The sequence below is a fragment of the Dacryopinax primogenitus genome (genome assembly GCF_000292625.1).
Source record: "Dacryopinax primogenitus strain DJM-731 SS1 chromosome Unknown DACRYscaffold_6, whole genome shotgun sequence".
NCBI classification, from domain to species: Eukaryota; Fungi; Basidiomycota; class Dacrymycetes; order Dacrymycetales; family Dacrymycetaceae; genus Dacryopinax; species Dacryopinax primogenitus.
In genome coordinates, this window is record NW_024467203.1 from 739024 (window position 1) to 759328 (window position 20305).

At 53.2% G+C, this 20305-nt stretch overlaps 12 protein-coding genes across 12 annotated transcripts; 5 read left to right on the top strand and 7 right to left on the bottom strand.

Moving 5' to 3' along the window:
* Positions 1-1319: 1319 nt before the first annotated feature.
* On the top strand, positions 1320-2401 carry DACRYDRAFT_115413 (NADP-binding protein; the record flags this gene model as incomplete). The annotated part of the gene is made up of 5 exons (XM_040769999.1): positions 1320-1356; positions 1403-1844; positions 1893-1900; positions 1948-2006; positions 2051-2401. The coding sequence occupies 5 exons, from the start codon at positions 1320-1322 to the stop codon at positions 2381-2383; spliced, it is 879 nt and encodes a 292-aa protein (XP_040630072.1). The 3' UTR covers positions 2384-2401.
* Positions 2402-2618: 217 nt separating this feature from the next.
* On the top strand, positions 2619-4533 carry DACRYDRAFT_115414 (TPR-like protein; the record flags this gene model as incomplete). The annotated part of the gene is made up of 8 exons (XM_040770000.1): positions 2619-2648; positions 2694-2836; positions 2892-3010; positions 3055-3134; positions 3191-3736; positions 3794-4244; positions 4301-4350; positions 4403-4533. The coding sequence occupies 6 exons, from the start codon at positions 2619-2621 to the stop codon at positions 4043-4045; spliced, it is 1170 nt and encodes a 389-aa protein (XP_040630073.1). The 3' UTR covers positions 4046-4244; positions 4301-4350; positions 4403-4533.
* Positions 4534-4716: 183 nt separating this feature from the next.
* Positions 4717-6023, bottom strand: DACRYDRAFT_106352 (uncharacterized protein; the record flags this gene model as incomplete). The annotated part of the gene is made up of 3 exons (XM_040768252.1): positions 4717-5376; positions 5427-5664; positions 5725-6023. 3 exons carry the CDS (start codon positions 6021-6023, stop codon positions 4717-4719), a joined length of 1197 nt encoding a protein of 398 aa, XP_040630074.1.
* A 194-nt stretch (positions 6024-6217) lies between these two features.
* DACRYDRAFT_115416 (DNase I-like protein) lies at positions 6218-7150 on the top strand (the record flags this gene model as incomplete). The annotated part of the gene is made up of 2 exons (XM_040770001.1): positions 6218-6498; positions 6543-7150. The coding sequence occupies exons 1-2, from the start codon at positions 6309-6311 to the stop codon at positions 7148-7150; spliced, it is 798 nt and encodes a 265-aa protein (XP_040630075.1). The 5' UTR covers positions 6218-6308.
* Positions 7151-7271: 121 nt separating this feature from the next.
* DACRYDRAFT_106354 (NADP-binding protein) lies at positions 7272-8346 on the bottom strand (the record flags this gene model as incomplete). The annotated part of the gene is made up of 5 exons (XM_040768253.1): positions 7272-7604; positions 7650-7708; positions 7767-7774; positions 7822-8263; positions 8310-8346. 5 exons carry the CDS (start codon positions 8344-8346, stop codon positions 7272-7274), a joined length of 879 nt encoding a protein of 292 aa, XP_040630076.1.
* A 1465-nt stretch (positions 8347-9811) lies between these two features.
* DACRYDRAFT_21454 (Rhodanese-like protein) lies at positions 9812-11175 on the bottom strand. The gene is made up of 8 exons (XM_040772405.1): positions 11038-11175; positions 10915-10986; positions 10725-10868; positions 10585-10651; positions 10498-10529; positions 10201-10446; positions 10086-10146; positions 9812-10020 (listed from the first exon to the last, which is right to left on the bottom strand). The coding sequence occupies exons 1-6, from the start codon at positions 11074-11076 to the stop codon at positions 10396-10398; spliced, it is 405 nt and encodes a 134-aa protein (XP_040630077.1). The 5' UTR covers positions 11077-11175; the 3' UTR covers positions 9812-10020; positions 10086-10146; positions 10201-10395.
* Positions 11176-11634: 459 nt separating this feature from the next.
* DACRYDRAFT_106357 (MFS general substrate transporter) lies at positions 11635-14024 on the bottom strand (the record flags this gene model as incomplete). The annotated part of the gene is made up of 18 exons (XM_040768254.1): positions 11635-11816; positions 11870-11946; positions 12000-12063; positions 12115-12187; positions 12234-12255; positions 12305-12431; positions 12485-12631; positions 12679-12840; positions 12891-12956; positions 13013-13106; positions 13157-13251; positions 13304-13397; positions 13447-13480; positions 13533-13604; positions 13653-13661; positions 13711-13739; positions 13789-13906; positions 13957-14024. 18 exons carry the CDS (start codon positions 14022-14024, stop codon positions 11635-11637), a joined length of 1533 nt encoding a protein of 510 aa, XP_040630078.1.
* Positions 14025-14749: 725 nt separating this feature from the next.
* On the top strand, positions 14750-16180 carry DACRYDRAFT_115418 (Clavaminate synthase-like protein; the record flags this gene model as incomplete). Its single annotated transcript, XM_040770002.1, has 3 exons — positions 14750-15128; positions 15173-15439; positions 15492-16180. 3 exons carry the CDS (start codon positions 14750-14752, stop codon positions 15965-15967), a joined length of 1122 nt encoding a protein of 373 aa, XP_040630079.1. The 3' UTR covers positions 15968-16180.
* Positions 16181-16349: 169 nt separating this feature from the next.
* On the top strand, positions 16350-17525 carry DACRYDRAFT_50136 (Clavaminate synthase-like protein; the record flags this gene model as incomplete). The annotated part of the gene is made up of 2 exons (XM_040774972.1): positions 16350-16728; positions 16780-17525. 2 exons carry the CDS (start codon positions 16350-16352, stop codon positions 17523-17525), a joined length of 1125 nt encoding a protein of 374 aa, XP_040630080.1.
* A 90-nt stretch (positions 17526-17615) lies between these two features.
* On the bottom strand, positions 17616-18456 carry DACRYDRAFT_21455 (uncharacterized protein). Its single transcript, XM_040772406.1, has 2 exons — positions 17934-18456; positions 17616-17876 (listed from the first exon to the last, which is right to left on the bottom strand). Exons 1-2 carry the CDS (start codon positions 18391-18393, stop codon positions 17818-17820), a joined length of 519 nt encoding a protein of 172 aa, XP_040630081.1. The 5' UTR covers positions 18394-18456; the 3' UTR covers positions 17616-17817.
* A 607-nt stretch (positions 18457-19063) lies between these two features.
* Positions 19064-19599, bottom strand: DACRYDRAFT_21456 (uncharacterized protein). The gene has a single exon (XM_040772407.1). The coding sequence runs from the start codon at positions 19576-19578 to the stop codon at positions 19387-19389; it is 192 nt and encodes a 63-aa protein (XP_040630082.1). The 5' UTR covers positions 19579-19599; the 3' UTR covers positions 19064-19386.
* Positions 19600-19734: 135 nt separating this feature from the next.
* On the bottom strand, positions 19735-20142 carry DACRYDRAFT_106361 (Glyoxalase/Bleomycin resistance protein/Dihydroxybiphenyl dioxygenase; the record flags this gene model as incomplete). Its single annotated transcript, XM_040768255.1, has 1 exon — positions 19735-20142. One exon carries the CDS (start codon positions 20140-20142, stop codon positions 19735-19737), a length of 408 nt encoding a protein of 135 aa, XP_040630083.1.
* Positions 20143-20305: the final 163 nt, after the last annotated feature.

Sequence of the window (20305 nt, forward strand, 5' to 3'; positions counted from 1 at the left end):
CTCAACAAATCCAAAGACCTTGTTGTTTTCAATGAGAAACTGGTGTTGGTAAGTCAGTATCCTCATTGTGCCACCCAATAGCTCACGGCAGATGGTAGCTTCATTCAGATGACTGGCATCTGCCTGTTGGCATCATTGACCTCACCATCAATCATGGTCATGGTAACAGGGAGGAATGGGTATTCAAGGGAGTAACATGCCAGGTTTCTCTGTTAGCGAAGGATGTCCAACAATTCAGAGATGCCATTGGCTGGTTGAACAACTGGAACATCAGCAACACAGTTGCACTGTTCCAACAAGGTTGGCCTGCTTCCAACCCCATAGTTCCCACCAAGCCCCCCCCCAGCAAGAAGAATGGAGAGGCTTTTAGTTGCAAAGTCTTCTCCTCTTATGCATGGCCTGACTTTGACACATACTTGAGGATGAAGTGGATGGAAAAGCATGTTGCTAAGAAACTCCACCAAAATGTGTTCAATATGGAAGCATGCTGGGAACATTCAGAGTGGCTATTCCCCCTTCACATGGCAAATCACTGGGTTCTGGGGTGTGTGGACTTTGTCAAATGCTGGATCATTATATATGACTCACTGTGTTGCCATTGGAGGTTGGCTGTTATGGTGTGTCCTCATGTTTATCTCACATAGCCAGTACTGATTAGACATGCAGATGATAAAGTGTATGGTGACAGCAATCACTGAGGAATCTTCCCAGGACCAGCCTGGGTGCTTATGGGTAGGCTGGGAAGCACACACGGCCTCGGTATGTGTGTTCACCCCCCTGGGGCAGAGAATATTGTTAAATATTATCTAGGTCCTGGAACAACAGAATGGCCATGATTGTGGGTTGTGGGTGCTAGCCCAGATAATGGCAGTCATGCGGGGTGTTGACCAGACGTCCATGACTGATGCAGAGATGTCACAGTTCCGTCGCTGGTTACATGACAACATGGAGAGTTTGCCATATGCACCGGTAGCACCATGTGCACCAGCAAAAGAGGAGAGCACGCCCTTGGACTCGAATGAGACCGTGTTAGAGTTGGTGGACTCGGACGAGGCCATGGATCTCAATTAGGTAGTCATATATACATTACTTTCAATTACGCTTCTTGCTCTAGAGAAGTGGAACACTTTTTTCTGGTACATATTATATTTTGTAGTATTAGGAATCCGTACGCTCAGTACCCTCTGCTCTCTCAGTGTGACTTTCAGCGCTTGAAGCACCTGTACTGAATAATAGGAGTTCAGGCCATTCCAGCGTTTGAGGGCCTGGTTGACCCTACCTCTTGCGAGCCCAGTGTAAGGACTCTCATCGACCTCAACATGGTACAACTAGCAAAAGAACCCCAAGTATGGCTCAGTACGTCTCCCCTACCCCGCTCTTTGACGACCGCTGATCCTCGCAGTCACGGGCGCTCTCTCTGGCTTTGGGCGTATAATGACCGAGCACGTACTCGCTCAAGGTGACAGCTGCGTGGCGACATCTCTCGACCCTTCAGCCCTGGAAGACCTATGCACTCAATACGGTCCCAAGCTACTCAACCTCCACTTGGATGTGACCCGCCCCTCCGAGGTGCTTGCAGCGTTCCAAGCAGCCAAAGCCCATTTCGGCCATGTAGACATAGTGTTCAACAACGCCGGGATCGGGCTGTCGGGGATCGTCGAGTCTGTACCGGAGGAAGCGGCGAGGAAGCTGTTTGACGTCAACTTCTGGGGTAGTACGGGCGTGACGAGGGATTCGGTGAGGTTCTTTAGAGAGGAGAATGGGGGAAGGGGAGGGAAACTGCTGGTTATGAGCTCTAGTTCGGGGATCAGCGGAGCGCCGTTTGCGGGGTATTATTCGGCGGCGTGAGTGCTTTCTCTTAGTGCGGGGAACAATACTGAATATGAGTGCAGGAAACATGGTATGCGGCTCCTATTCTCCTTCGGCAACGTTGACTAACCCCCTCAGCCGTGGAGGGGATCACGACCACCGTGATGCGGGAAATCAAACCTGAATGGAACATCCACGTGCGCTCTCTCCTTCCTAGCATGCCACAACTGACCACGCCCAGATCACGCTCGTCGAGCCCGGCTGGTTCCTCACTCCCATCTTCCGCTTGCCACCCGAACGTTCCTTTGCCTGCCCCGAAGTGTATGGCGGGGAAACTTTCAAAGCCGCCCGGATGGCTTCCATCAAACGGCCCGGCGATCCCGTCAAAGCCGTGGCACTGATGTACGATGTCATGCAGAGAGAAAAGTTGCCGGCTCATCTGCCTATCGGGGACATCGCAATACAGAGTGTGAGGGCGGTGGGGAGGATGTGGACGAAGGTGGCTGAGGAATGGGAGGAGGAATGCTGTAAGCCTGAATATGGTGTGGCCGTCCCGCTAAATCAGGTTGGATGAACAATCAGTGAAATATATATATTTATGTGACTCATACTCCTCGACTTGCAGTCAGTCCTTTCCTGTTGTGTGATAAATTAAAATTACTTTGGGTATACCCAATCCCACTGATGCTCAATAGAGAAATATATTATTAAATAAATAATAAATCGTCTGTGCAGTTTACGTACGGGCTGAGTACGCGTTGATCCCTTGTGCTGAGCGCTCACTTGCATTTCTCACCGTTACTCTCACCATGTCCACACCGTCCGAAGCCAAAGAAAATGTGCTCTCCTCCTCATGAATCCCAACACAAGCTAACGTCGAACAGGGAAACAAAGCCTTCAAAGCAGGTCAATACGACATCGCAGTCGGGCACTATACGCGCGCTGTTGTCCTCTCCCAGTCTTCCGACGTCCCTGTCGACCCCGTCTTCTACCTCAATCGCGCTGCTGCGTATCTCAAACTCGAAAAGTGCGCTTTAGCTCTCTAGATCTAGATGGGTAGTGCCATGGGCTGATGTAAATAGGTACGAGGATGCGGCAAGGGACTGTACGCTCGCTCTCGGGCTGAAGAGGGAGGTCAAGGCGCTCTTCCGAAGAGCGCAAGCCAGGTTGGGTGCTGGAGACGAGCGCGGGGCTAGGGAAGGTACGCCTGCAGTTAATGAGGGAACTTTGGGCTGAGAAATGAAGATTTGGATGAGGCCCTCCTACTTGAGCCCATGAATCAAGCTGTCAAGCTCCTACTTTCTTCTCTTACTCAACCAACAAAAGTACGCGTTTCCTGGGATTGAGATGATGACTCGCGTGCTAACACTGGGATACATAGGAAAAGACATCTGCAACGCCATCTAATGCTGGGGAACACGCTGCTCCTAGCACGTCGAGCCCCAGGAGACGACGTATACCTATAACGCTAGTCGACACCCCGTCAAGCGCGGCTAAACCGCTCAAGTCCGCGCTCAAGTCTTCATCTGCTCCTGTTGCCACTCCCGCGGCTTCCACAGATCTGTTGACCGCGGTATCTACTACCCGGCTCACGCATACCCCTGTGCGATCTTCGGCCTTAGTGGGGGAGACGAGCAGCGCTACTAGCGCTCCAGCACCAAGCTTTGCCGCTGCAAAGGCCACGCGAGAACGGCGTGTCGGAGGAGGGATGTTCAAAGCGGACGGTACAGGACGTATCATAGGTTCTCCCGGCCCTGGGCAGCCGCAACTGAGCACGTCAAGCCCGAAAAGTGTCAAAGAAGTCGTTGAACGCCCGCCTGTGCTAGCGGAGGAGAAGGTGGTGCTGCCGTCTGTGCCTAAGCGCGCGAGCGAGTTTGTGCTGAATTTACGAGAGCTGGGCGAGCACGCCAGGTGGGCTTACCTCCAGGTGCGTCTACTACCGCAAAAGAGGAGGAGCGATTGACGAACGTATGCATTAACCCAGCTGATCCCACCCGCAAACCTGCCAGTATTCTTCGGCTCTGCACTCGAACCAGATACCCTCAGCAGCCTGATCCATGTCCTCTCTTCTGTTACTCCTCCCCGTCCGCTGGTGGCAGAGTACCTACGTGCAATACCGCGATGTGCGAGGTTCGGGACGATGAGGCTGTTTCTCGGTGCAGGGGAGGAGGAGATGGTGCGGGGGATGGTGGGGGAGTTGGGGGATGAAGGGCTGAGGAAGGAGTGGGGTTTCTAGCGGCTTGCATTCACTTTCGCAATCGTATAATCGTACACCTTGCACCCATCCAAGGGATTTTTGTCACTCCAGCTTAGGCATAAGGTAACAGCCTCCTCAGCTGTTTCCTCTGCCCTGGAGTAGCGTACGTCCCCAACCCAAGGTTATGCAGTCGTATACGGGAAAGATGGCTGTTCCCGTGCGTCTTGCCCGGGCGCCACTGGTAAAGGTCATCGTCAGCGACCAACGAGTGACATGTTAGAAAGAAAGACGTGCGTGCTTGTAGTTCCCATTCGGGAGTGCTTTCCAGCGTTTCTTGGCCCCTTCTATAAGTGCGTAAGCGGGTTTGGAGCACATTTCTGCGTGAGGAGGACGTACGATGCGTCTTGAGCTTGTAGGCCTTTTCTAGAGCGGGAGATGAGGTGAATGGACGGGTTCCTGTACTCAACGTGAAGGGGGTGAAGAGGGATATTGACCTCCCTAGAGCAGATAGCCAGGACATGTTGGACCGTTAGTTGGTGGTCGAGGAGAAGAGCGACAAGGAGAGAAAGTCACAATTATGAAGACCCTGAAAGCGGAATGCTTCTGATTATCCGAGAATAACTCCGAACACGATATGTTGGAAATGTTAATCATTCAAGATAGCACAAACCTAACTAAGGAAACACAGAACAACTTAGCATCACAAGCAGTTACAGCATATTCAGCACCGTCACTTTCTTCCTGTTCAAAAGCACCGCCCTCCCCTTAGCATCCCACACAATCTCAGCATCAGCGCTCACCGGCTCCTCCAGCCGAGCGCAGGTCAACAGCGCTGTGTGGTTCCGACCGGCATGAAGCAGCCACACCATCCCCATCACAGGGAAGAGTGCGTATGGGCCTTTCTTGCTGGGCACGACGGCTAGTGTCGCCGGGACGGGGGTGTCATTATGCAGCTGGGCAAAGAACTTATTCAACGGCGGGTCGTTGGAAAGTGGATGCATTGAAAAGGAGAGGGCGTCCAGTTCGAGAGCGAAGCCGAGCACGCTCAATGGGAGCGTGGTGAATGCCGCGACTCCTGGCGCTACAGCGTGCGCCCTCACCGCATAAAAGTAGAAGGCATATCGTCCTTCCAGGGGGTACATCAGCGCCACGTCCCACCCTCTGATGCCCTCTACAGAGACGATACGACCTAGGCAGGGGTTGGCATTCGGTGCCAATTGGAGGGCAAGCTTGAGGATCGGGGAGAGGGTGAGGAAGGCTGGCTTGTTCTGCGCTCGACGGGGGCGGAGGGCAGGCAGTTGGAAGATCTTGAGTTCTCCACCCCAGATAGCGAATACTCGCGGGGGAGCGAGATGTAGTTGTACTGACGTCTGTTGAAGTCAGACTGCTATGCAAGAGGAAGGGGAAGAGAGAGGCGTACGTGTAATGGACACTCAGGCTCGTCGAAGAAGTTATCCTCGGTGAAGGTGATCCATTCGTCTTTTCTCCAGTCCCAGATGGTGATCGCAGTCTCGTACTCTGACGCTACGAGTGAACCTGAGAGGGAGAAGGTACGTGTAGCGCTAGGGAGTTGGGCGGTGTGGAGTGCGCGGAGGAGGTCGAACTTGCGCGTCGTTGGTGAGAAGCTAAGGATCTGCGAGTTGATATGCTTGCCGGTCCTGTGCTTTGTTAGTAGACGACGACGACGACGACGCTGACAAGGGAATAGGTAGACGTACATGTGCGGGATGTGCAGGAGGATGTCCCCGTCATCCTGCTCAACCTGGAGGACGCGTTCCATCTCCATCTCCTGCCCCTCCTCGACCGTCTGACCAGCATCCAAATCCCATTCTGCTGCCACTCCCTCCCCTCCCTCCAGATCCCAAGCATGTACCTCTCTCCTCGTGCGAGTAAACAACCATCGTCCCCGCTCAGCGAGAGCAATGCCCAGTATATCCCCCTCTGTGGGAAAAGCGCGTGGTTCCCATCTCGCTCTACTGAAATCTCTCGCACTGTCGTTCAGACCGCCATTAGCCATAGGGAGGAGTTCTACCGTTTCAAGAGCTGGATGGTCGGAGCGTCTGGTCATGCCACAGAACAAAGTGTTGGTAGTGCAGTGCCAGCGCACTGCTTGTTCTGACAGGTTCTCATGCTCCAATTAGATTACCTTCTCAGGGAAGTCGAGAAGCAATTGAGTCTCTCGTCACTCTATTCCCTGACCTCGACGTCCATGTCACTCTTTTCTCTCTTTGCAGGCTGGTTCCTCCCTCTTCCCTCTAGTCGACAACAAGAACATTTCCTCAGTCCACTGCAGTACTCCAGCATGTCAACATCAAGGGGACCATGTCAGAACCAGAAGCAAGTTCAGCTTCCTTCGCGTGTAAAGCTCGTAACATGGAACGTCGACGGAGCGTCCTCTTCCGACTCTAAACTAGCATATGAAAGCCTATCCTCCGCTCTTAGCCTTATCAAGCTCTGGGTGGATGGCAAGCCTGCTATTATTTGCCTACAAGGTACGCCTTTGTGGTTTTCCAGCTTCTTTGCTTACTCTAACCAGAAGTACACCGGGATTCACTCCCTGCTCTCGGGAACGATCCCTGGGTACGCAGCGAATTCTCCATCCTGCACCAACCCGGACAGAGGTACGACAACCTCGTGCTCGTTAGCCTTTGCCTGTCCATATCGCACGCATTCGTGATCGACTTCCCCAAGTCCGCAATAGGTCGTCGAGCGCTGTTTGTTGACATCCCCCTCTCTGCTGGATCTGGAAAGCGATTTTTGAGGATAGCGAATACCCACCTTGAGTCGCTTAACCAATCTTTGGCTCGCCGTGCCCAGCTAGCACTCGTCGCACGGTACCTCTCTCTGCCTGAGGTGGAAGGGCTAGTATGTGGGGATATGAACGCCAACTCACCTGCGGACGAGGAGTACCCGCCCGAGCTGGGGCTGGAAGACGTCTGGACTGTTGTGAGGCCGGGGGAAGAGGGTTTTACGTGGGGGCATGCACAGTGGGAAGGGGAGACGTGGCCTCTGGGGAGATTCGACAAGGTGTTCCGAGCGAGAGGCGTGCGGGTGGTCGAGGGGATCGAGCTGAGGGAAGGGAGGGGAGAAGGCTCGTGGGTGAGCGATCATCATGCGCTCGTTGTGAATCTGAGGCTTGGTTGATAAGTTGCAGTATGCATACCTTTCTTCAGAAATTCATGTTATACCTGCTCAGACTGCTCCATCTAAAGCTGCTTCAGTTTAATCCTGTACAACGAGGCACTGTCCCCCAAACACTGTACGTTCAATCAAGCACATCCAACGGCGTCCCCTCCCCAAACTCAGTCTTTCCGCCCTCGACCTCCCACTCATCCGCCACCGCCGTCCACCTCTTCGCCAAACTCCTCAAGCTCTTGATGACCAGCTCCCCAATCGGCAGATGTTCTGGCAGTTTCTCTCTCTGCGCGACAGAGTATATCAGCTCTACGGCCTTTTCCGGGTCGCCCGGCTTGCCGATGCCCTTGATACGAAGGCCGGTCCGCTCGTCTCCGCCATACAGCTCAGGACAGTCGTACCACCTTCCCGAGCTTTTCCCCAGAATAGGAGTGAGGAACCACCCTGGTTCGACCAGCGTTGTCTGCACACCGAGTTAGCTAGCGCGGAGCTGGCAAGGACGACGTACCTGGATGTTCCATTCTGGCTTGAGCTCGCGCATCATCGACAGGGTGACCGCTTCCACCGCTGAGTGGGGGGAGGGGGGGGGTCAGTTACACCTAGCGAAGGAAGACGAAGAATGTACCATGTTTCCTACACAAGTCAGGTTCGCTCTCCAAAGTTTCAAGTATGACACTCACGTAGCTGCATAATGCCCGATCTGGGAAATAGGCCACAAGCCCACGGTCGAGCTCATAATGAACAGCTTGCCCCCCTTGGTAGGGTTCTCATCCCTGAAAAACCGGACGGCCTCTTTGGACACAGCGACCACTGCCCAGAAGTTGACGTCGAACAGTTTGCGCGCCGCTTCCTCCGGTACGGACTCGACGACGCCATAGAACCCAAGCCCAGCATTGTTGTACACCACGTCGAGACGTCCGAAATGGGCTTTAGCAGCGCTGAACACGCTCTTGATCCCAGAAGCGTCTGTGACGTCCAGGTGCAGGTTGAGCAGCTTAGTACCGTATTGGGTGCTCAGGTCTTGCAGGGCTGAAGGGTCGAGCGAGGTCGCTACGCAGCTGTCGCCATGGGAGAGGACGAGCTGGGTCATGAGCCGCCCAAACCCGGTCAGAGCGCCGGTGACTTTGGACTTTAGTGTTTACTGGCATCGGGTGGGGAGAAGACGTACTCAGCCAGACTTTGGGTTCCTTTAATCCTTGTGTCATTGGGTTAGGTACGAGATTAGTCCGGAGTGGGGCTCCGTCTACAATTCTGACCGCCTTTTATGGAGATTGTCACATTCGCAGTTTCTAGGGATCTCTCGTCATCAAACACGGGGATGGCCGTCCAGACCTCAATGATCGAGCTATTTTGTTGCATGAATAAAATAAATGATCGAGGTAGTTTAAACGGAATATTGTTGTTTAAGTAAGATTACAATTCAGGATCGCTATTGCATGTGATCGGTGACGACCGGAGCAGTGCACGAAGACTGTACAGCACGCGAGGGACTAAATTTACTTGACACTTATGAGTCATTCAATTCGGGCATTCCACACGGGGATATGCCCTCAGAAGCTTCATGGCGCTCACGGTTGTCACTTTGAGTACTATCCATGTAACCGAAACACTACCGGAATACAGAGTCAGTTGCATATTCATGCGCGTGCACCCGGCACAAACACGGGAAACATAGCGGGTTTGACCGTGGGATGCCGTACCTACCAACAGCACATTAATACCCCCTTGCGTGGATCGCTGATGCCTGTGACTCTGGATGCCGTCGTCAGTGTTGAGAGACAAGTACTGAACCAGACTCTTGGCTTTTTTCTTGATCGATGTCGATCTCACAGGAAGACAGATCGCTGAGAGTTGAGCTAACTCGATGTTGCGTCTTCTTCAATCGCGATGCCTGAGTATGGCGATTCTGAGACCGAAGTCGGATCCATCCTCCCTTACTAGCACGGCACTCTTCCCGTACCAGAGGAAAGTAACAAGTTCCAATTGCCAGCGTTTATCAAGAGATCATATGGGCGAATGCATGCCACGTCCGAAGCATAGCAACTGAGAGACGTGCATATCTGTACGTGCTAGCAACAGTACATCATCTGCATGTTCGTCGGGCATTCCGACACCAACGAAGATGCACACTATGAGAAAAGGATGGCGGGGGAACCGAAGGGGAACGTTTATCCAAACAACACCAATGTCCTTCATAAATACAAAGTGCAAATATGATCGCACGCGCGTGGTTATGATCTCGAGCTGGAATATCTGCTGCCAGCCACAGTGATCGAAACAGACGATGGACGCCGAAGTTACTGGCCAGGTCCAGATCGACTGATCGACCTCATTTATGACATGGCGCGCTTGTCAGTGTCAGGTAATGGCGGGAAAGACTAGGTTGGATTGGTGATTGCGTCGATGTGTGTGATATTAAGGAGATTAGTATACAAGGTTCGTCTTGGACTTGCCCCGGTCGGCTTGTTCGGCGTCGCAAATGCGACGGGGTTCAGTAATACCACAATCAGCATAGAACAACAAACCAGTAGACGACATTGACCTCAGCCGTATTGAGAACAGTTAGTAATTATCGAGGTAAGAGCAGTGTTTGTGACAGTGTCAAAAGGTAGTCGTCAACGAGTGACAACTCGAAGAAGTCAGGGTCTCCTCTTCCTCTTCAGCAGCCATGTCCACCTCAGACGACGAAGAGCGCAAACAATGGCCCCGCCCACCACCTACAGCGCCAGATACAGACCGCAGCCGGCTATCGACCGCCCTCTCCCTACTCTCGTTCAAGGACTTTTCCCATATGGGCGAGATGCCCTGCGTCAGGAACGCGCTGCTCATCGGGATCGCCAGTGGGGTCGGGGTGATGGCTATCCGACTTTCGAGGACTTGTGCGTCGTTTTGTGTTGGTGTTGACTGCGTTGGGTGGTGCTGATTTGTTTGGTTTGGTGGGTAGCGGCGATGTGGGCGAGTAATTGGGGCGTGGCGACGTTCATGCTCACAAGTAGTGCATCCTTGTACGCCCATTAATTACTAAACTCTAACTAAACTAACTCGCTGTCCCCCTGTAGTACGATGTGCCAGTCTAAGCTCGCGAAGGAACGGGCTGTCTTTCGCACGTTTCAGGAGAAGTTCCCGGAGAGGCATGTGCGGGTTGCCAAACAGCGGGCGGATGATAGGCGGGCACAGGAAGGGCAGAGCGGCGAGGGGAGCGATAATAGTGATAGTAGTACAACATCGTGATGGGTATCTTGGTGCGTTGGAGATCACATATCCCAGAGCTCAGGCCTAAAATCTTCAAACAGATGCGGTTCGTTCTGCACATTCGTCAGACCAGTGCACCCACACACAAAAGAGAAAGGAAGTACGCGGAACTCAGCCTGGAACTGCATGAACCCGCCTGCGAGCGTCGAGCATCAGCAGTCAGGTCGTCGGGATGGAGGGATAGGGCGTACCGCGTAAGACGACCACTTTCTGCTCTGCAGCTTCGGGGAGGAGAATCGCCCGTGTTTCCGCATATATCTACAACGCATACATAACGCACAGCCCATCTCATCAGCACGTAATATACCCTTCAGCAACGACATGGACGTACCCTTGCTGCCTTTGGCCCCCGCTGCTGGCTCAGCGCACAGTGGAAGACGACGACGTGTTCATCCTTGAGTTCTTCGACGAGCGAGTGGACATCAGAGTGAAAGCGCGAGGAAGGGTAGTGCAGGCATTGAACGATGTGTCCTCCCTGTCCCCCTATTAGCTGAGCTGTGTACAGTGAGAGTAGGACGTACGAGGTAGTCGTCGTCTCTCACGTCGACGACGGTTGGTTTATCTGTTGTAGAAGATAAGAGCTTCTTGAGCTCCTGTTCGCCAGATATTAGATGATTCAGCAGTCCCAGTTATCAAAATCTTACTTTGGGAGAAATGAAGCTACACGGTCTAGAGAACGACATGCCTTTGCTAGTTGGCAACTTCACACGACGAAAAGGAGAGAGAGAGCGAAAAGGAGAACAAAAGAAAGAGGGGAATGGCATGCCTTTTAGCACATCGGCGAGCAGGGACCGTGCACACCGCCCAAGCATGAAATTATTATAGGGATTTTAGCGGGCAAACAACGGAAAGCGGCGATTGGCCGCTAAATGGCACTGCAATGGCACTGCACAACCGGACATCCGAGGGGATTATTTGTGGCTTTGACTGACTGTTGCTGGAATTAGTAGAGAGCAACAGCAGCAGCACGTCCACAAAGGCGTTCCCATGGTGAAACGCTCTTCTTCTTCTTGACATTCCGGAAGATTTGGTTACTGTGGAGAAATGACAGGAATGCGGGGTAACCATTGCGGACAATTCAATACGAACATAGGTATCAGTTCGGCTCGCAAACGTTCTAGCTCCGCAGAAAATGTGCTTCTTACTTGAACCCTGCCCAGATCTGATATTCCTCCAGAGTATATCTTATCACCATCAGCTGCTGCCATATGAACCGGGTTTGTGCGCTAGACTGCGCATCCCTACGAAGGAAGCTCCTGGATGATGATCGCCTGCTCGGCGTCCTTCGCCTTGGTGTCTAATTCCTCCTCGTCCAGCACGTCAACTTCCACAGTTCGATCCGCGGCATCTTCTTGCATCCGGCGTCGGCGTGCACGTCGCCTATCCCGGGTCTGTAAGGCATACGTAAGAAGCGCGAACCCAACTGTGCTGACGTGAACATGCGTCCAAGGATAGCTTAACGTGGACGTGGCTTACTCATCCCGAGGTTGATAAAGATCGTCGCGATCGTGCCTTTCTCCACTCGCGGTTGCTCAACCTGCGGGAAAAGCACACTACGCATCCCTGACATTAGCAGCCTTATCTCCATAAAAGAACCGGTACGCACATCGGCAGCCACGCCTGGAAGACATACGCAAACGTATTGCAGCACGCTACGACGAAGGATCGTTCTGCAGAATCGCATCAGTTCACCCTTGCTGATGAAAGGATGCTCTACGCACTTTCGCTGTCGTTCCCGCAAAGCTCGTTTGCCCATGCGAGGATGAGTCCAGACAGGCCACCCGAGACAAGCGTCTGAATGATTGTCAACACCCGCTTCCAGGATACACGCCTGACATACGAAGTAGTAAAAGGTCCAACGCCTAATAGATATGTTAAACGTCATCTTATCATGCAGATAAAACAACTTACAGAGGCACATTGCCATACAAGCTAGTTGTAGCGAGGACAGTGCATGTGACCGCACTCCACAAGCCCGCAAACACCATCGGCGGCCATCTTGCCTGCACCGCATCCGACCACCAAGCCCAGATGAGGGCTGTTCCAGTCATCAGCTTCTAGTATAGTCCCCTGTTACTGTAGGCTACACACTTGTGACGACCTGGATGGCGTTCATCCCTAATGGGTAGACGTTGATCTGCGCTACAGTGAAGACGGTATGTCCAGGAGTGTTGAACGATTGCAGCCAGAAGATCATCGAACTCTGGGGGTTGCTCCCATTGTTGAAGAGCACGTAAACTGTTGCATCGTTAGCAATGATCTAAACAAAAAAGAAGATGGCGTACGAGGGACGAGCGTATACCAGTGCCAGGTCTTGAAGAAACCCTTGACCTTCTCCCAGGTGTACTTGGTTGGCGCCTTCCGCCCGATCTCGGCCATTCGTCGCCGAGCCATGTCGAGCTGCTCTTCCGTGTACAGGCGCGAGGGTTTGGTATTATGCGGCAAATCTTGTAGGAGGGATCAGCACGTGCTTGAGACGTGATAGGAGCCTGCGTACTGGGCATGATGAGGAATCCGAGAATGGCAATGGGGACGGTAATGATGCCGTCGATGATGAACAACCCTAGACGGCCTTGGTGAGCCTCCTGCTACGAGGAACACAATCGAGACTACACATACATTTCCAACCTGCGATACCGTATCTGTTGTTCAGCCCCGCGTATGCTCCGGCCTGCAGAAAACCGCTAAACATGGGCCCAATTGCACTTGTCGTCTGGACTCCATTAAGCAGGAGCGTTGAATTCTCAAAGAATGCCTACGAACATGGAAGACGCAAGCTCGCTTTCCCAGCTCATCAGGCTTGTACCAGCTTCCGATGACATACTGCATGCCCGGATAAAAGGTTGATTCAGCAACACCTCAGAAGATGTCAGAATTTTATCGCCTCATGGAAGCAGGAGAGACACCCACCTACGAAGAATCTGATTACGACGAGATGTGTGAAGTTCTTTGACGTGGCCAGCAGCATTGTCAATACGCTCCAAATGAGTTCCATTGCAGGTATCTACCTGACTACTCAAGGCGTGCGCAGAGCTAAGAAGGAAAGTCCGTACCCATATCGAGGGTTGTAAACGAGTAATAAGCATACTGCCCCAAACCTCAGTCAAAACCACGATGAACGAGTGACGCAAATACGTACTTGGAGGGTATCTGTCCAATAACATATCCGCATGTCCAGGCGGTAGTGATGTAGTTAAGCTGATTCCCTCCCCTGCGCTAGGTCAGCCATTTGCCCTGTAGACGCTCGCAGTCCGCTTACAGCCCAAGGCTGTTCATCCCCGGTTAGACTTCGCTCACAGAAGGCGTACTCCACGTACTCAGTCTGCATGCCCGATACATAAGCATTCTGCTCCCCTTTTGAGCTGCCGAGTCTAGAGGTGAAGGAGCCGGCATACCGTTACATTCTGCTGGTCCAAATACTTGCTAAAGTAGGACAACGCCGCGTAGGTGAGAAGACAAGCATCAAGCCTCCCCAGAAACTTGCGCTCCTCTGGTGATTTGTCCCAAGTATCCCTGAGTTCCGGTCAACGATGGATCGAATGGATATAGGGAGTCATGCTCACCAAATGTAGCTCTTCAGCGACCTTTTCGTGGGCTTTTCTGCCAAGATATCACTATCTGCGGAGGACATTGTTCTGAAGCACCAATAATGAGTGAGCAAACAGATGCTTTACCCAGAAAACAAGCATTACTCACTTGAGGGGTATATAACCATCACCCCGGGTGAATAGCCGTCTCGTCACACTCCGATGCGACGCGTGTGTAGCCATGAAGAAGCGCGATTGCACAATGCTACTATTTAAGATCGTTTGGTAACATGATCATAGGATGTAGTCGAGGCGTAAAGCGCGATAAACCAAACAGAGCACATCCACAGATCAGTAAGAGCCGTGGCGATATGCGCGGTTTTGGTCCGTATCAGCAGGGTCGGCCAGCACCGTCCAGGCTCCTATCAGTCGGTAGAAGCATAATGAAAGGTGAGCACGCCAGAATTTGGTTACGATATAAGCTTGTGAATGGTTGAATTACCAAGTAAGGATGATGGTGGTGGTCAAGAAGACAATGAGGCGATCGCTCAACAGCGTGACGCGACCTATTGCGCGAGGTCGCGCCTTGATCACGCGTTTCTTCTTCCGCTTCTGTCACTTCCTCTCAACATCACTACTCTCTAATCATTGTCTATCAATAACTACTGCGGGGATATGGCATACTACGGATATGGATTATGCAATGTGATTGCGATGTCACTTTGCGTGTATCTCTCTGAGCTACGATAAAAGGATTGGACATGGGATTCGTGCCACAAAGCTGTTCTGGACATTTGGTTATTCGATCCTACGCCTCTGATTATCCACGATGCCTGTACCAGCTCCTCAACTTGGATCTTATCAATACGTACCGGAGACAAAGGAGAATCTCGATTGGGCTGATCTGGCTACTATCGATCTCTCTAAGTATGGCACGCCAGAGGGCAAGAAGGAGCTAGCCCAAGAGCTCCTTGACGCGTTACGCAACAAGGGCTTCTTCTACGTGAAGAACTTCAACATCTCCCAGGAGCGGGTGGACAGGCAGTTTGCACTTGGGCGCGAGTTCTATGAACTCCCGCTCGAGGAGAAGCTCAAATATGTTCCCGACCTCGACGCTGGTAAGTTCAATGGATATACTCCAGCTGGTCGATATGTCATCAATCCACAGTCTGGTCTGAAGGATCAGATCGAAATCTGGAACATGCCAAGTAAGCACCACAGTAAGCATCTGAAACCGCTAATCGAGAAACAGAGTTCAACGGTCACTTCCCCCAGGCATACCCTGCGTTGATCCAGTCCCATCTCGCCGAAATCGAGGAGTTTGCACGTTCTCTCCATAGCGAGGTGCTCGACCCACTGTTTGTCCTGCTCGCTATCGCCTTGGAGCTTCCCGAGGACTACTTCACCAACCTTCACGTCTACGAGCAGAAGAGCGAGGATCACCTTCGTTACATGAAGTATGGCAAGTATACTCCGGAGGAGAATGCCAAGCTCAATCTCTGGACACCTGGCCACACTGGTATGTGAGATGCCCTCTTAGTAATGGTCACATTTAAAGAGAGGACCTTCAGATCTTGGGAGTTTCACCCTTCTGTTCCGTCAACCCGTTGCCGCGCTGCAGATCCGCGATCCCGCTCACAACGAATGGAAGTGGGTCAAGCCGCAGGACGGCACCTTAACCGTGAACGCCTGCGATGCGCTCTCCTTCCTCACCGGCGGGTATGTGCGCAGCACGATCCACCGCGTGAATGTACCGCCCAAGGATCAGCAGCACGTGGATCGCCTTGGTCTGCTGTACTTCTCACGCCCGCACAACGACGTCACGCTTGCCACTGTCGTCGAGAGCCCGGTGCTCCAGCGGGAAGGGTACACAAAGAACGAGTTCGAGCAAACCGGGAATCATGTGCCCACTATGGAGGAATGGACCTTTGCCAAGCAGAAGTGGCAACGTCAAATCAAGCGCTCCGACGACAAGAACCACCGTAATGCTGTGATCCTGCCTGGCTTCCAAGAGAAAGTCTACGAGGACGTTTCTGTCGCCGCTTAATCGAACCTCCTCGATCTTGGATAGAATAATACTGCCGAAAGTCTGTACTTGTCTTATTACAATAAAGGTATTTAGGAGCGCCCAGCATCACTGATATGCGGTTCGGAGTCGAGCTCGGGAAACTTGATCTATCCAAATAAGCTTACAGCCGAGCCTTCTGGGCCCGCTTGCGCCTTTTCACTCTTCGATTGTCTAATCCTTGTCTGCTTCGGCATGTCGGATATGTCATGTGACGACTAAGTAATTGTGCAATCGGACGCTGGGATTGCTTGCTCATGGTCTGTCTTGATTGTCATAAAAGATAACGGGATGGAGTGACTGCCAGCAGACTAGCTGGAGTGATCCTGCTGACCACTCTGTCTCCTGCCTACGAACATCAGCCATGCCTGTCCCCGCGCCCCAGCTTGGATCGTACCAGTATGTTCCCGAGACGAAGGAGAACCTCGACTGGGCGGAGCTAGTGACGATCGACCTGTCCAAGTTCCACACTCCAGAGGGAAAGAAACAGCTCGCGCAAGAACTGATCAGCGCCCTGCGGAACAAAGGTTTCTTCTACGTGAAGAACTTCAACATCTCCCAGGAGCGGGTGAACCGGCAGTTCGCGATCGGACGCGAGTTCTACGAGCTCCCCCTGGAGGAGAAGAGCAAGTATGTCCCGGACTTGGATGCGGGGAAGTTCAATGGGTATACTCCGGCTGGGAGAAGGGTCATCGACGAAAAGTCCGGGCTGAGGGACAAGATCGAGATCTTCAACATGCCCAGTCCGTGCTCCTTGCTCCTCGTCCTCCTCACAGATCCTGACAGCAAGACAGAGTTCAACGGCCACTTCCCACAGGCTTATCCAGAGCTCATCCAGTCCCATCTTGCGGAGATCGAAGAATTCGCCAGGTCCCTGCACAGCGAAGTGCTCGACCCGCTCTTCGAGCTCCTGGCGCTCGCGCTCGAGCTACCCGAAGACTACTTCACGCGCATCCACGTCTACGCCGAGAAGAGCGAGGACCATCTGCGGTATATGAAGTATGGGAAGTACAGCACTGAGGAGAACTCGAAGTTGAGCTTGTGGACTCGGGGACATACGGACTTGGGAAGCTTCACGCTCCTTTTCCGTCAGCCGGTTGCTGCCCTCCAGATTCGTGACCCGCAGACAGAACAATGGAAGTGGGTCAAACCCCAAGACGGCACTTTGACGGTGAACGCCTGCGATGCGCTGTCCTTCCTCACGGGTGGGTATGTGCGCAGCACGATCCACCGCGTGAACGTTCCGCCCAAGGATCAGCAACACGTTGACCGCTTAGGGCTGCTGTACTTCTCCAGACCGCATAACGACGTCAAGCTTGCGACTATTACGGAGAGCCCTGTGCTCACACGTGAGGGCTATACGCAGAACGAGTTCGAGCGATTCGGGAACAAGGTGCCCACGATGGAGGAGTGGACGTTTGCTAAGCAGAAATGGCAGAGGACGCCCCAGGCGTATAGGGATGAGACACATAGGACGGCGACGATCTTGCCGGGCTTTAGGGAGAAGGTGTTTGATGAGCCTACCGCTGTTGGTGCGTAGGCGACCGAGGGATTCACCAAGGATAGCAAAAGGAGTGTACGATGTAGGTTCTCTTAGATTGAATGGATACTTCGGCAAGGGAGATTTGTAATGCGATTTGATTATAGCCACGGAGAGTGTACAACAGGAGTGTCCGTCGAGCGGATCATGCAGATGCAGATAATAACCCGAGCCCAACGTCAAACGAAAGAGGACCCATGCATGCGATAAAAGGGGAGAGATAGAGAGAAAATGCCAGGAAGGCGAGAGGAACTAGCCCCGGCCTATGCACAGAAGCACGCCACGCTCACGATCACAGGTCATCACCAAAGTCGATCTCGACTTTCTGGCCTGGGGTGAAAGCGGGGAGGCCTGTACACAGACACGGCGATCAGGTCCAGTGCGGGGCAAGTAGGGAGAGGGACATACCGAGGTAAGGGCAGCTAGGACAGCGGAAGGCGTCACCCATTGCGCAGTTGCCGCAGCTGGTGACGAGCTCTCCACGCTCGATCGACTCTGCCAGAGCGATTAGGCGTTCCCTCTCCGTCGGCTTCTTCTCTGCCTTCTTGGGAAGAGTGAACGTCACGTCCTCCTCTGCTCCTGAATCGGCAGCTGAGCTCGATCCGGAGCTGAGGGCAGGCGTCTCTTCCGCTTCGGACTCTGCAAGCCCACAGGAGCAGTTCTTGCACGCCCGGCGCTTGCGTACTGGGCCTTCGCTGGGACCACATGAGTCAGGCCGCTCGAGATCGGCAGAAGTGAGGAGGGTGCTGTCGTCGATTATTGTGTGAGAGGATGAGGGTCCCGATAGCGCCCAGAGGAGCTTCTTGGACGCCTTGTTGGTTGTTTGACGCCTTGGGAGCAGGGCAGCGGAAGCGTTTGAAGTGCACATTGTTGTGTTTTTGTAGTAGATGGGATGTAGTGGGAGTAGGATATGTGGTAGAGAGTGCTCGAGGGGCAGTCAAAGTGGGTAAGGGAAGGAGTTACATTGTTTGGTGAGTATATATACCCCTGCAGTGCCTTTTCACTCAAGGGACGCGGCGGGATGTTTGAGCGGAAAGGGGCGGGAATGAGCGCTCCACCGCTAGCAAAGTCACCTCCACCAATCGGATCATTCGCATTTCGGTCCCTTATCCGCCCATACCGCTAACTAACCACAACAGAAAATATTAAATCCTCCTCTTCTTACTGGTCGACAACATAATATCCTGACATCGCTTCACAACCACTGACAGAAACACCCAACAGGAACGCTCTGACTCGCTCAACCTCATCGAAACGCCCCCAGATAGACCACCGGGCCCACCCGCCCCAAGGTTTCCAGCAGTCAGAAATTTGTCAACCAACCCACCCCCCCGCTTCCCACCGCGGGACCAGATTCGGTCTGGGCCGAACCGGAGGTGAATTGGCGCTTTCGGCGGTGCCCGCGCGTGACCCCACCGGAGGAACGCCGCTCGGCCCGACATACCTCGCCGAATGCGCTCGAAAGTTCGGTGGTTGATATGCGCCGTTATCGGTCAAGATATGTTGGTTGACCAGGGGGACACAAAGAGGTTGGGTGAGGAGTGTATAGTAAGAAAATAGGAGTACATTCTTCTTGGAACACGAGAGAACGTTCTCATCAGCATGTGTATCGACGACCGTTGCGGTTGGGGCACCCAACCCTCCAGCATCCTTCTTTACCCACCCAACCGGCATATCCCCTTCCAGCGTCTTCTCTCCACCCAGAGTCCAATCTCAGCTCACGCATGACCGCGATGGAGGCTCACATGCCCAGCTATCTGTTCATTACGATCAGGACTGTAAATATAGCCTGGCGGATACAATTCCCGATATGGCTCCCGCTCCAGGCCTTACAGAAGGGAAGGGCCGCACCGCATGCACCCTATCCCTTGTGGCTCTCTCTTTGATGGTTGACCCGGCGGTCTGCTCCTGGTGGGGAAGTGGTCGTGGGAGAGATGCAATCTGATATGGAGACTGGAGGATGTTCCGCCGGGTTGGGGCAACGATAAGATTGGGAAGAGAGGGTGGTTGAATTTTTCGGAGCACGAGGTGCAAGTAACTCGGGGAGGCCCATAGCAGGACGGGCGATTAAAAAGTTACCGGGGACATAGGAGTTAGTGTGATTTTCCAGATATCGTTTGGGATACATACCGTCTTTGCTCACGTGACGAGGGTGGCCCGTGCACGGGCGGGGAAATGCCTCCCACAGATAGTCCAATCGTCCATCTCTCTAACCAACATCACTCCTCAGCCTCGTTCCAAACCTCACTCCAAACCCGTCCGGGTCCAGGATCGTAAAATCCCTCAACCCATAATACCGATCTTCGATAGGTGACAGCACCCTCGCTCCTAGCTCCTTCGCTCGCTCCCAGGCTGCGTCCACATCGGGTACCATAACGCGAACATTTGCCTGCGGGTGGTATGTCTGCGGGGGGAGGTTGAGAGATGGGTGAGAGGCGTCCAGGAAGAGGAGGTGGGATTCCCATGAGAGCTCGGCGAACGATCCGCGTTGGGCGACAAGGGTGAATCCGAGGGAGTTGTAGAACGCTAGAGAGGTGGGGAGGTCTCGTACGAAGAGCTCGAGGACGAGCTGGGATGTGGAGGGGACGTAGAGTGCATTTGGAGGGGATTGGGACATCGTTAGAGCTGGGGAAAAGGGGAGGAAGAGCGTCGTTAGCGTCGTTATATATGTAGCGTTTGTAGTCTACTGGCGCCCGCAAGTCCGCGGAGTTCGGAGAAAAGGATGTCACGGGCGCTAATCTTGATGCTCACAAACACAAACTCTAGATGTGTTTGATGGG